This window comes from Panthera pardus, unplaced genomic scaffold (assembly GCF_024362965.1).
Source record: "Panthera pardus isolate Hobbes unplaced genomic scaffold, ASM2436296v1 HiC_scaffold_6, whole genome shotgun sequence".
In the NCBI taxonomy this organism is placed as follows: Eukaryota; Metazoa; Chordata; class Mammalia; order Carnivora; family Felidae; genus Panthera; species Panthera pardus.
The window spans coordinates 73,684,305-73,697,480 of record NW_026526991.1 but is presented as its reverse complement, the minus strand read 5'-3'; the positions used below and the strand labels follow the sequence as shown (position 1 = coordinate 73,697,480).

The following is a 13,176-nucleotide window of genomic DNA, read 5'->3' as shown; positions in this document are numbered from 1 at the left end:
AGAGAATTAATGACACAAATGCTATTTAATTATATATCTCCATTTTAAAAGGCAACAGTAATACTTTAGAAAACTGTATGTTAGACCAGCATCCTAATCCACTTTGAGCAATCTTTTTAAGATTGTTAAGTTCTTGTTGCAGTTTATAAATTTCATTTCATAGCACACTGATTTCCTTAATATCCATAGGAAACCTTTAAAATATATTATTAAAAGAATATATATTATGCTCTACACTTTTAAAACTCATGCTGTTTCTTTATGATTTTTATTTTTTCTTGTTTCCATTCTTTTTCTCACTTTATCTTTTTACTCTTAACACCTCTTTATATTTTGCTGAATCTTTTTCCCCCTTTACTGCTTATCAACTTTGAAGGAACAGAGAAATACTAATTTATTAGTATTTAGTGGATTTGAACTACCTTTTAAATGTAAAAACTGTTTACCTGTAATTCACAAAGTGACTTGTTAAAGTGGAGGTGACATGAAATCCTGTTTAAAGGCCTTGTTTGTTGTTAGAGTAGATAATGATAAGGGAATATTTGAACTAATTATTCAAAAGGTTCCCGTTAATATTGTGATTGATTTTGTGAAAGGTTCCCAGCTCATAGGGAAGTGATGCTCTCCATGCTGATGCATTCTTCATCGAAAGAAGTCTTCCAGGCCTCTGCAAATGCGTTGTCCACTCTGTTAGAACAAAATGGTAAGGAGTACATCATTTTTGAATAAAAGGAAATGCATTTTGTATTGTTTTAAACTTGTAAAGATAATACATTACAAAAAATTCACATAAGTAGATATTTACCTGATATGTAGATGTATTGATATATAGGTAAAAAGATAAAGAAGAAAAAAAACATTTTGATTTTTTTCCTGAATTTCTATGTGTGTAGTCACACATAACATGTATATACGTACAACATACATATATACAATATGTACAATATATTGTATATTTTCTATGTTTGCAGAAATGGGATAATAATACTTTTATAAGCAGGTTGTATATGTTTTCTTTTTTGTGTTGATAAATGTAAAATTTTGTATTATCATTTTTAATAGCAGTGTAGCTTCCCACATATACCTATACTCTATTTTATAAACCATTTTCTCATTGATAGACTTTTACTTTGTGTTGAGCGGGATTTTTTTTTTTTTTTTTGGTACCTATAATAAACACCAAATGGTCACTTTTTTCCATTTTATTTCATGTACTGTTCCTGTTATTTTTTTTTTAAAGAAAACTTTCTAGATAATGCAATGTCTAGAGAGATAGTCACCATGGTAAAATCTGTTAAAATTGTCCTTTACATGTAAGCATTTTGTTATTAGGGAGAGAAAAATGGCTGTTATACCTTTGGAAAGAGGTTTAAAATTGAGGCTCTGGATGTTCAGATTCCAGGCTCCCATGAACAGGAAATCCTGCCAGAAAATCTTGGGAGAAAACTCATCATAAAGGCATTTGGACTTGGCAGCTCTTTCAGAATATTTTTAGAGGGAGCAAAATAGAGAAAAACACTGAAAGCCCGAACCAGAGACCAGTGTTTGCACCACCTGTTAGTAGAGAACCTCCATAGAAATGAAGGGAATCAACAAACCAGTCCATGCATGTTTCTCAGTGCTGTTATTTAAGTCGAATCAAGAGGAAAATAATTTATTCTTCCTTTTCCTTCTTTCTCACTTTACCTCTCAGGTGGCATTTTATTTATTTATTTATTTATTTATTTATTTATTTTTAAATGTTTGTTTTTATTTTTGAGAGAGAGAGAGAGAGAGAGCAGGAGAGGGTCAGAGAGAGAGGGAGACCCAGAATCCAAAATAGGCTCCAGGCTCTGTGCTTGTCAGCACAGAGACTGATGCAGGGCTTGAACCCACAAACTGAGATCATGACCTGAGCCTAAGTCCGATGCTTAACAGACTGAGCCACCCAGGTGCCCCTCAGGTGGCACTTTAATACAAAAACTTGAGCTGGGAAGAGCCCTCACAGACAGATAGGGGTTGCCCTCTGGGATAGTAAGTCAGAGCAGGAGTGTTAGGAAAGGGAATTGCTGCCCTTAAATCTCCCATCTTCTACTGTGCAGAGACCTGGATAGGGATCTCCCTCCTGAAAATGAGGACCAGGGCCTCACTTGGTTGCTTTTGTGTGGCACATCGAGGAGAGGAGAGTAACCTTGGCCATATACAAATGTTGTGCTGGTGCTGTTGTTCTTTGCCCTGTGGAAATCTTTGATATGCCAACAAAACAACCAGTGAATGAGGATTAGTTACATGTGGAGTCAGCCTTGATTTTGATCAGAATCAGTGCCCTGCTCTTCCTTGTTCCTTACTTCTTTGTTCTCGGCCACCTGCTAGGTAAACAGTACTCAGATCCCGTGTATTATTCTTGGAGTTCTGCCTTAGGAGAATATTAAGACCTTGAGCAGCTTGGTCACCAACCTCTGTGGGCAACTTCTCATTGAAAGACACTTGGAAACATGGAGTATGCAGGGTTGGGATGGGTTTTCTTGAAAAACAACAGGACTGGCAGGCAGAACTGGTTTCTGCCATGACGTTACCCAGGCCAAAGCTTGAACATCTTGTGTGACATTTCCCTCAATTAATTAGTTATCTACTTAATGAATTAAGTTAATATTTATTGAGCTCCTGCTAGACAGTGACCTAGGCATTTGGATTATCATATAAATAGTATACTCCCAGGTTCAGGGAGCTTCAACTCTAGTGGGGAAGACAGATAATAAGATTAAATAACATATGTGTGAGGTAGCTACGAAAGAAGAAAATGAACCAGAGAAGAAGGATGTGTGTGAGGGGTCAGAGGAGATAAAATGGTGACGAGGCAGCCAGGGAAGAAGGTGAATATTGGATAAAGAGCTGCAGGAAGTTACATATTATTATTGGCCTTTTAAAGCAGATAATTTATTACTAAAATGGAGCAGAAGAGATCAGGACTTTATGTAGATATAAGGTAAAGGAGATAAGGTGTCTAAAATGTTCTGTGAACTCTGAAGTCACTGCATGATGTAATTTCTATTAGGTCCAGTGTTTGATGAAATTTCTGTTCTCAATTTTTAAGTCAAAGGTTAGGTGAATGTCTAGGACAGTATGGTGCCTGGACCAGTAACATCTCCAGGAAACTTGTTAAAAATGTAAATTCTAGGGCCCTGTTCAGACCTGCTGAATCACAACCTCTGGGGTTAGACCCAGCAATCTGTTTTTCAAGCCTTCTGAGTAGTTCCAAGTTTCTCTGCAGTGCGAGCACTGCTGGTGTAGAGGGACTTCCATCTTTTAAAAGTATCCTCTTGGTTAGAAGTTAGCCACTTTAGGAGGGGTTATTGAACCTTCTGACATGACCAAGCAAAATAACCCAACTTATCATATTTTAGTGTGTGTTATTCTGGGCATCTTTAAAAGGTATGAATTTTTCAGATTTTGGCAGTATTTTAGAATGTGTATATCGATTCCACTTATTTCTGACTTTTCCCGATTTTCTATCATTTCTTCCTTTCCCAGTTTGAGGTTGATAACTGATTTTCAAAATACAGATCTTTCTTGACTTATGATGATGGGGTTTTGTCCAATAAACCTGTCATAAGTAGAAAATGTTGAAAGTTGAAAATGCATTTAATACATCTAACCTACTGATCATTATAGTTTTGCTTTGCTAAACTGCAGTGTGCTCAGAACACTTATGTTGGACTGTAGTTGGGCAAAATCATCTAATGTGAAGCCTGTTTTATAACAAAGTGTTGAATGTTTCACGTAATTTACTGAATGCTGTACTGAAAGTGAAAAACAGCATGAAAGGTAGAGTGTAAGTGCATCGGTTGTTTACTCTTGTTATTTTGTGGCTTGCAGCCACTCCCCAGCATTAAGAAAGAGTATTGTACTCTGCCTGAGAAAAGATCAAAATTCAAAATTTGAAGTATGGATTCTACTAAACGTGTATCACTTTCACACCATCACAAAGGTCGAAAAATCGTTGGTCGAGCCATCTGAAGTTGGGACCCTCTGTGGTACTTAATCTAAGTTTCATTTCCTGCCACTTTCAGAGTGTTGACCTGCAGTGTGTAATGTTGGAATGATATTTACACAGAGTCTTCAAGACAGTTTATACTTAAATAGACATAAGTATAAGATAATGTGCATTTAGTGAAGGAAGTTTATAACAAAGAAAAATTATTCTGTAATCATTATTGCTGGGATATAGTTATCTTCCCACATAGAGTATAAAATCAGTTGTAAAGCATATTTATTAAGCTTTGGCATTGCTTTGTGAAATTATGTAATAATTTTGTCAGTGCTTTCCGTCCCTTTGCACATGATGGTGTATCTATAAATAATGTTTGTACAGTTCGCTGGGATGAATAGAGAAGGTAGCTCAAGGCTGAAGGCAGCCTGACATGGTTCCAGCCCCTGTCCCACCCTACTCCCCCTGCCCCCGCAAGGTGTGAGTGGATAGTCAGTACTGCATGCACCTATAACTTATTCCCAGCTCACTCATGTCTAACATGCCTAGTAAGTCTGTGTAAGTGCGGTTATTTTGTGACACTGTTATAAATATTAGAATGAAATGCAACTTTCATTCTTATTTTGGAGGGCATTCTTTTAAAATATTTTCCTGCAAAAACATTCCTTTCACATGGATAGTATTATATTGGAACCAGTCATGTCTATGAATAAAACTTTAAAAATCAAAACCTCAACTGAAATTGTGAATAAGTGTGAAAAATTGAAAATGGTGCACATTTGAAAGTTAAACATTAATGATCTTTAAGTTGCAATGAAATATAAATTCTACAGGTACTTTTCTATGAATTTGGACTATCTTAGCATTTTGTGTCTACTGCAGAATTATGAAAGTGTGCTTTTATTTCTATGAGTAACATTAAAAACATTTTATAGTTAATTTCAGAAAAATCCTCTTGTCAAAAGGAATATACCTGAATGTATTGGAGTTAATGCAGAAGCATATACATTCTTCTGAGGTTGCAGAAAGCGGCTGTAAAATGCTAAATCATCTTTTTGAAGGAAGGTAATACAGATTCATGAACTTATGCAGGATATATAAGGTTGGGCCAGGAATATATCAATGTTTCAAGCATATTTCTAAGAGTTAAAAGAAAAACATAAGACATTTGCAGATTGAAACATTGTGGAATATAATCTTATATCACCAATACTGTAGACTTATTTTATCTGACTGTGGAAAGGGATGGCAGAGATTGTAGAAACATGTTAAATTGGCTTTTGTACTTTGTGCTTGGTGCTGACCACATTTTGGAAAATAGCAGTTGTACAATCAGTTTTTCAAATTATTGTGTATGAAAGGCATGAGATAAAATCAGAATATGGCTTCTGTTTTTTTCACAATAAATATTTATTGCGATTCTTTCATTTGAATTAACCTGGTCTTCTCTTCCTGCTCTCATTCCTTAGCTGGGAAGTCCAAAGATGTTAAGATTCCATGGTTGGTTAGAGGCACAACAGGACCAGATCTGGGGGTGGATGATAGGGCAGGGTTGGGGGGTAGAGTGGTGAGTGGGGGGTTTGAGAAAAACCTGTTTAAAAGGCTAAAACTGAATTATGTACAGAAGGTGCCTACTGCAGGATACGCTCAGTGCCTTTTTGCATTTTATTAGGCCAAAGAATGTGAAGTAACTTTGGCCTAATCTGTGTGAATCTCAAACAAAAAAATAAGCTCTCTAGGAAACTGTAATGTGTAAAAGAAAAAATAATTAGCACAAATGTTGCAGTAGAAAATGATTTTGTGTCCTGGCTTTCCCACTAATTTGAGCCAGCCATTTGATGTCTAAACATCAGGTTCCTCTTTGGTAAAGAGGGATAAATAGTAATAACCTCATCAGTTGTAAGTTTATAACGTAAATATTAAATCACTTACTTCTTACAAAGTTAAGATAATGCCTATACATTGTAAGCACTCAATAAATCACAGCTATTATTATTAATACTGTTATTAAATATGAATAAATGAAATGCAAATAGCATGGTAAAATGTATGTAGCACATTGGTAGGCTTTTAAGGAATAAGGTTATGTTGTTTTTAACATCCATCCAGCTAATTTATTTATGTTTATATATATCATATCTTTGAGTCATATTTCTTTTATTTAAATGTTGCTATTGAATATTTAAATTTAAAGTTGATCTCCAATGATGATTTTTATGGTCCCGGAAGTGTGCAAACCTTTATAAATGAGACAAACACCATGGAATAATCTACCCTTTAAGATTCTGTAGTTTATGTGCAATTAATGCTTCTGTCTGTTTCCTCATAGGTAAAATATACAGTTTTAGTCCTGGGGATTCAAAGATAACTATGACAGTGGGCGTGCCACTAAAAAACCCACTGTCTAGTTGGGGAGACTGATGTGTAAAGAGACAGTTACAATAAATACTGTGTGATAATGCAGTGGCAGGGATGAGTAAGGGCACCGTGGTTAGAGGAGAGTGAATGAAGTGGGATGACCAAACAAGAGAAGCTTACCGTGACCACAGAACCACGCGAAGTGAGGGCTTGGTTGGAGTAATGCACAGGTTTCAGTTAACATGGCACTGTGCAAAGCAAGGCCTGCCTGTTTTACAGTTTGTAGTACCTACTGAAATCTAATCCAGTGGCATTTCTTCATATGGAAGAGAAAGAATAGCCAAAATACCTTAGAGAAACTTAAGACTTCAACGCAAATGAAACTAATTAAGAATACCATACAGGGAGTCCAGTAGTGTTAATTTGGAAGAGGCAGGTTGGTATGCTCTAAAGATCCCTGACCTTGGAGCTCAGACAGTTTTTGTGTTCCAGTCCTGGCTCTGTCACATTCTAGTTATAGGACCTTGATACGTCACCTCTGTCAGCCTAAACTCTTCATCTGGAAAATGCAGATAATAACACCTACTTTTTCAGGGTTGTTGCCAGTGACCCATGTGCAGATCAGAAGGGAGATGTGTCTTGTGAAACTAAATAAAAGAATTCCCAGGTTATTAGGAATTCCACTTCTTGAGGTCAGGGTTTAATTAAATAATAATTAAAATAGGTGTGCTCATATTACTGAATGCAAATGCATTTCCATATCGCCTTTTGTGGTAAAATAGAATGGTTCTGTTTTCCTGCACTTGTTTCAACTGGGTGTTTGTACAATGGAATAAGGTTGTACTTTTAATAAGCGTTTCAATCTTATATTTCCAGTAATGCTTCCATGGATACAATGGTAGTAGTGGCCCCCAAAATAATAGCAGTTATGAAATATCATGAGGCATCATTATCAGTGCAGCTGGAGGCACTTCGAGCTGTTTTACATTTTATAGTTCCAGGTAAGTCACATAATGGATATGGGAAGAGATGCAATTTCAATGGATTTTTTTGACTTTTTCTGAAATACCAACTTCCTAGGCAAAAATGAAAGAACCAGCTTTGCTCAACCAAAAGCAAATCTTCCCACTAATCCAAAAGTAAAAAGAGAGGAAAAATAATGATGTGGAAGGGTCAGATTAATTTATAAGAAAATTGGATAATTTATTTATACAAGCAATCACTATAATATAAAGTATGGAGCTTTGCTTCCAAGGAGAGTGTCAACCTCTGATAATTTTTTCTATTTCTGTTGCCATCCAAGTTTTGTTTTGCTTCTTGTCTGAACTATAAACATAGCTAACTAATTTTCACACTTTCTCTTTTGCCTCTTTCCGGTCCTTCTTTTACTCTGTGGTTGAATGAATCTTTCTCAAATATAACCCTGTGGCTTTTATTTATTAACCTCAGTAGCTTCTGTTCTCTCCCCTTTACCCCCTGCTTACATCTGTTGTGACCTCACTTGTCCTTCCAAGCCTGTTTATTTTGTATTTATTTATTTTAATTTATTTTATGTTTTATATTTGAGAGAGAGATAGACAGAATGTGAGCAGGGGAGGGGCAGAGAGATAGAGACAGAATCTGAAGCAGGCTCCAGGCTCCAAGCTGTCAGCACAGAACCCGACGCAGGGCTTGAACTCACGAATGGTGAGATCATGACCTGAGCCGAAGTCAGACACTTAACTGACTGAGCCACCCAGGCACCCCCAAAGCCCATTTAAAACAACTGCTCCTCCATTCATTCAGTATATATTTATTAAGAACCTCCTTTGTTCTAAATATTGTGATGGCTGCCCAATGATGAAAAATGAATGAAGAAGACATTATGGTACTATTATTGGAGCTTAGAGGTAGATGGATATGTAAATAGATAATTACCAGACAGTATGAGCAGAGCTGTTACTGCCATAGGTATAAAAGGCTGTGAGAATATTGGTGGAGGCACAAGTAATTTAATCAAAGGAGTAGGTCAAGATTGAGATATTTGAAGTTGAAGGGTGTGTGAAGCTGACCAGGTAGGAAGGTTGGGCAGGACCCTTCAGGCGGAAGGACAGAGTGCACATGGTCTTGGGTGAGTAAGGTGTGAGGAGATCAGTGCCTGTGGATGAATGTGGAAGGAGTGGCGGAGGCCTGAGGTTAAGGGCCTGACCACAGCACTGAGCAAGTGTGTGGCTTTTTTGAACAGAAGTCAGTTCAGATTTATTAAAGGTGTTCAAAAACTTTAGTGTCATGAACAAGTCTGCAGTTTATAGTGAAAGCGCTGTGCTGTGGAGGATGATTGGCAGGGAGAAAGCCTCCTCCAGGGAGATTGCGTTGGAGGCCATGATGGTCAGGTGAGACATGGTGGGGGCCCAGCGATGGAAGCAGGGGAGACGGTGGATCTGAGAGACAGTGAGGACATACGTTTGATAGGACTTTCCGACTGCTGAATATCAGGGATGTACTTTTTATTGCTCTGTAAAATTCCTATTCTTTTACAGCCCAGGTTTTGTTTTTTGTTTTGTTTTTTTTTTGTACGCACTGTTTTTAAATGAAATCCTCATAAATCTACCACTATCTTTAATCATGATCGTATTTTATGTTTCTAAGAATAAAAGTATACTCGGTACAAGAATATACATTTTTTCAAGGAGGGGGCTTTCTTCAGTCGTCGTCGTCGTAGTTGTTTTTAATCCCCTGGCATATTGAACTAAAATAGCTGTTCAATTACTAGATTTTGAATTGAATCATGATGTGCTATTCATAGTTGTCATGCAACTTTTAAGGTATAATTTAACAGACATAATTTTGCTTGAAAATATTATTGCAATTTTTTTTGAACTTTGTAGATTGTAAAAAACAAACAAAACAGAACCATTTTGATCATCCTTAAAGGTGCCAGCCTTAATCTTTTAAATTTTAAAGGTAAGCAGAAGACTTGCAGAACCAAATCTGTTAGTTAATAAAATATTCTTTTGGTTAAGAAACAAGTTTTGGGGGTGCCTTCAAGGCTGTCAGTTAAGTGTCCAACTTTGGCCTATGTCATGATCTTGCAGTCTGTGAGTTCGAGCCCCACGTCAGGCTCTGTGCTGACAGCTCAGAGCCTGGAGCCTCCTTCAGATTCTGTGTCTCCCTCGCTCTCTGCCCCTCCCCCACTCTCTCTCTCTCTCTCTCTCTCTCTCTCTCTCTCTCAAAAATAAATAAATATTTAAAAAAATCATACTGGGTTCGCCTGGGTGGCTCAGTCGGTTAAGCGTCTGACTTCGGCTCAGGTCATGACCTCACAGTTCGTGAGTTTGAGCCCCGCATCAGGCTCTGTGCTGACAGCTCAGAGCCTGGACCCTGCTTCCATTCTGTGTCTCCCTCTCTCTCTGCCCTGCCCCACTCACACTCTATCTTTCTTTCTCTCAAAAATAAATAAACATTAAAACATTTTTTGAAGATAATTTTTTATTGTTTTTAGAATTGACTCTGAAGCCACATTGATAGCAATAATCATTAGATATGTGAACTTATGTATTTAAAAGGTCAATTAAGTGATTTTCTTACAATGTTTAGATGTATTAATGGGTACCCTTGGAAATAATTTTATAATTTTAGGGTTGTATTTCATGTGTAGAAACACATATTTGTTGACACATTTATAAACATATCATTATATAAATACGTTTCTTTATTGTTATCTACTTTATTCTATGCTCCCATACCTTATTACTATACCATACTGCACCGTAATTTGCTATACTGTATCTTAACCATTCTATGTATCAATGAGTTAACTATAGTATCAGTACCCCAGTAGTTTTGAGGTTGAATATGATTCCGGTTTGAGCATGCTAAGTTGAGGTAGGTGCCTATAATATCTCAGTTCATCTATTAACTAGCCCATATTCAGATTGTCTTAATTGTAACAAAGGTGTGTGTTATAGCAAATTTATATAATTCAGTGTCCAGTTCAGGCCCACATTTTGCATATGGGCTGTTAGGTTTCTTAAACTTCTTTCAATGTAGTAGTTTTCAATTTTTCCTCTTTTTTGGAACAATAAGTTAAAGTGATTGACCCGGTAGCTTTGTAAGATTTGTTTTAATGTTTACTTATTTTTGAGAGAAAGAGAGGCAGAGCACGAGCAGGGGAGGGCAGAGAAAGAGAGGGAGACACAGAATCCGAAGCAGGCTCCAGGCTCTGAGCTGTCAGCACAGAGCCTGGGGTGGGGCTCAAACTCACACACCACAAGATGATGGATGCTTAACTGACTGAGCCACCCAGGAGTCCCTCCAGTTTCTTCATTTTTTAAGATGAAGTAAACTTCATTTTACTCTACCCAAACTCCTTATAGTTTCTACAAATCTTGGGCACCTGGCTTCATTTCTTTTGGTCATTACTTCTTCTTTCCCTTTTATTATTTGCACACACCTCTATTTTGTTAACCACTATAATAGTTTATTTACATATGTGTTCTAAAGCTAAGCACTGGCCTCGAGAAAGGCAGAAACTAGGTCTTCCTGTTCTATTTCAGCTACTAACACAAACCAGGATGAGAGTAGACCTTCAACTGTCTCTTTGAATGAAATAGTAGAAAGCATATGTGCAAAAACAGAACTTTTAGCAACTTTACCTATTACCCTTCAGGGGTACAAGATCAGAGTTGATATAATTTCTCTCTTCATTTTATTTTTTTATCAATGTGGACTGAGCTTAAAATGGAAGTCTAATTTTTTTTTTTTACATTTTTTTAATGTTTATTTATTTCTGAGACACAGAGCGTGAGCGGGGGAGGGACAGAGAGAGAGAGGGAGACACAGAATCCGAAGCAGGCTCCAGGCTCTGAGCTGTCAGCACAGAGCCCAGCACAGGGCTTGAACCCACAAACCGCGAGATCATGACCTGAGCCGAAGTCAGATGCTTAATGGACTGAGCCACCCAGGTGCCTGACTCTGTGGCTTTAATAAAATGATAAGACAGCTATTTTAATAAAATATTGCGTTGGTTATTTTTCTTGACTTGGTGTCAGATCTAGAAGGAATAATGTAAAATTCTTTAAGAAAGGACTTATGCAAATTGGGAATTATATAGAGGAAGGTGATTATGAGTATAAAACCACATCTGAAAGAACATTAAGAGAAACTGAATTTGTTTAATCAGGAGATGGCTTGGGATGATATGAAAACTGTAAAACACCCCATTCATTTGTAGTTAGTAACAGTATGCTGAAAAACATGAAGAATTAAAATGTGTCAGGCATTGTTCGAAGTGCTTTATGTGTATGAATTTTTAAAATTCTCATAGCAACCCATGAGGCAGATACCTGTTTTTGTGTGTGTGCCATTTTACAGATGATGAAACAAGCATGAGAAGTAGAGATTTTAAGGTCACAACTTATATAATGGAGTCAGGTATTCAACCTATGCAGCCTGACTCCTGAGTAGGCACTTTTATATATACATTTGTGCAACAAGCATACATTGAATAACAGATCTAAAACACTACGCTTGGAACTCTTGGTGATCTGGAGATGATTAGGTTATGGATCCTGCCCTCAAAATTTTGCAGTATGTACAATTTAAAGGCCTGTTACATGGAGAGGAAATTATATCCTTTATGGATAGTAGAAACTCAAGTGATATAACAAAGACCAGAGATGAAATTTATGGTAATGTTCATTTGGTCTTAATGTAAGAAGGATGTTTATTAAGACTTATTACATGTGATAAAGTTTTTATTACTCAACAGGCCTCCTCTTAGTGGTTACATCTGCTTGCGATGTAATCGGCCGTTTCAGAAATTAACGTGGGCTCGGTTACTGCAAATAAGGCTGAGAGAGTTTAAGCGACTTGCCTAAGGTCATACAGCTGTAGTGAATGTCTGAACCTGTCTGAATATATTCTAAAATGAGGACTGAAAGCTCCTGGAGGGTGGAGATCCACCCAGCCTTTGTTATTCATTGTGTTATTCCCAACATGTAGCAACAGCTCTGGCATGTAGTTAGCATTTAAGTTTTTTGTTGTTGTTGTTGTTAGGTAAATGAAAAGCTATATATGCAGCCAGTTAATAGTTTGTGTTAATAAAAATTATTTAAAAAATCTTTTTTAATGTTTATTTTTAAGAGAGAGAGAGAGCGAGCACAGGGGAGGGGTAGAGAGAGAGGGAGACACAGAATCGAAAGCAGGCTCCAGGCTCCAGGCTATCAGCACAGAGCCTGGTGTGGAGCTGGAACTCAAGAAACACGAGATCATGACCTGGGCCGAAGTCAGACGCTTAACTGACTGAGCCACCCAGGTGCCCCTTGTTAATACAGATTATTAAAGTGAAAGATTATATAAAGAACTGCTTATTAATAATTATTTCTGTAGGCATAGGTTTTGGAGACATCATCCATTCATAATAATTGTAGTATGCATTATCAATTATGTAACCACTATTTTTTTACTTCTTATTTTTTAACAGTTTTAGGATAGTTTAATTACCATGTAGCTTAATAAGGAATATGTTTCCTGTGAGTAACTTAATACTATTACACAGCCTTAGAGGACTTTTAACAAAAGTACATGCTCTTTACCACCATAACGCTGAAACTGAAATCTTTTTTCTTTTCACTGTTGTTCCAGCTGTTCTTTTATGTCTGCATTTCATATCTGACCTTTTTATGTTGTAGCCCAAATAACTGAGCTTTTCTCAAGCTGTCCATTGTTGCATAAAAATCTTGTATGAATACAGAGTATTCATACAAAAAAAGTATTGTTTGCTCTAGAAAACCTCTCCAGGTAGTAGCTCTTGCTACTTTAAATTCAGTAAACACCCACACACGTTGCATCTATTTTACATTCAGTGATAA

General features: G+C 36.9%; 1 protein-coding gene across 1 annotated transcript in view; it reads left to right on the top strand.

The window, feature by feature from the left end:
- Positions 1-13,176, top strand: part of LRRK2 (leucine rich repeat kinase 2) — a 136,097-nt gene that overhangs the window by 21,399 nt on the left and 101,522 nt on the right. The window contains exons 11-13 of the mRNA XM_019452460.2: positions 597-703; positions 4,903-5,032; positions 7,202-7,326. Of these exons, the coding sequence (XP_019308005.2) occupies positions 597-703; positions 4,903-5,032; positions 7,202-7,326 (362 nt within the window). The remainder of the gene's footprint in view (positions 1-596; positions 704-4,902; positions 5,033-7,201; positions 7,327-13,176) is intronic.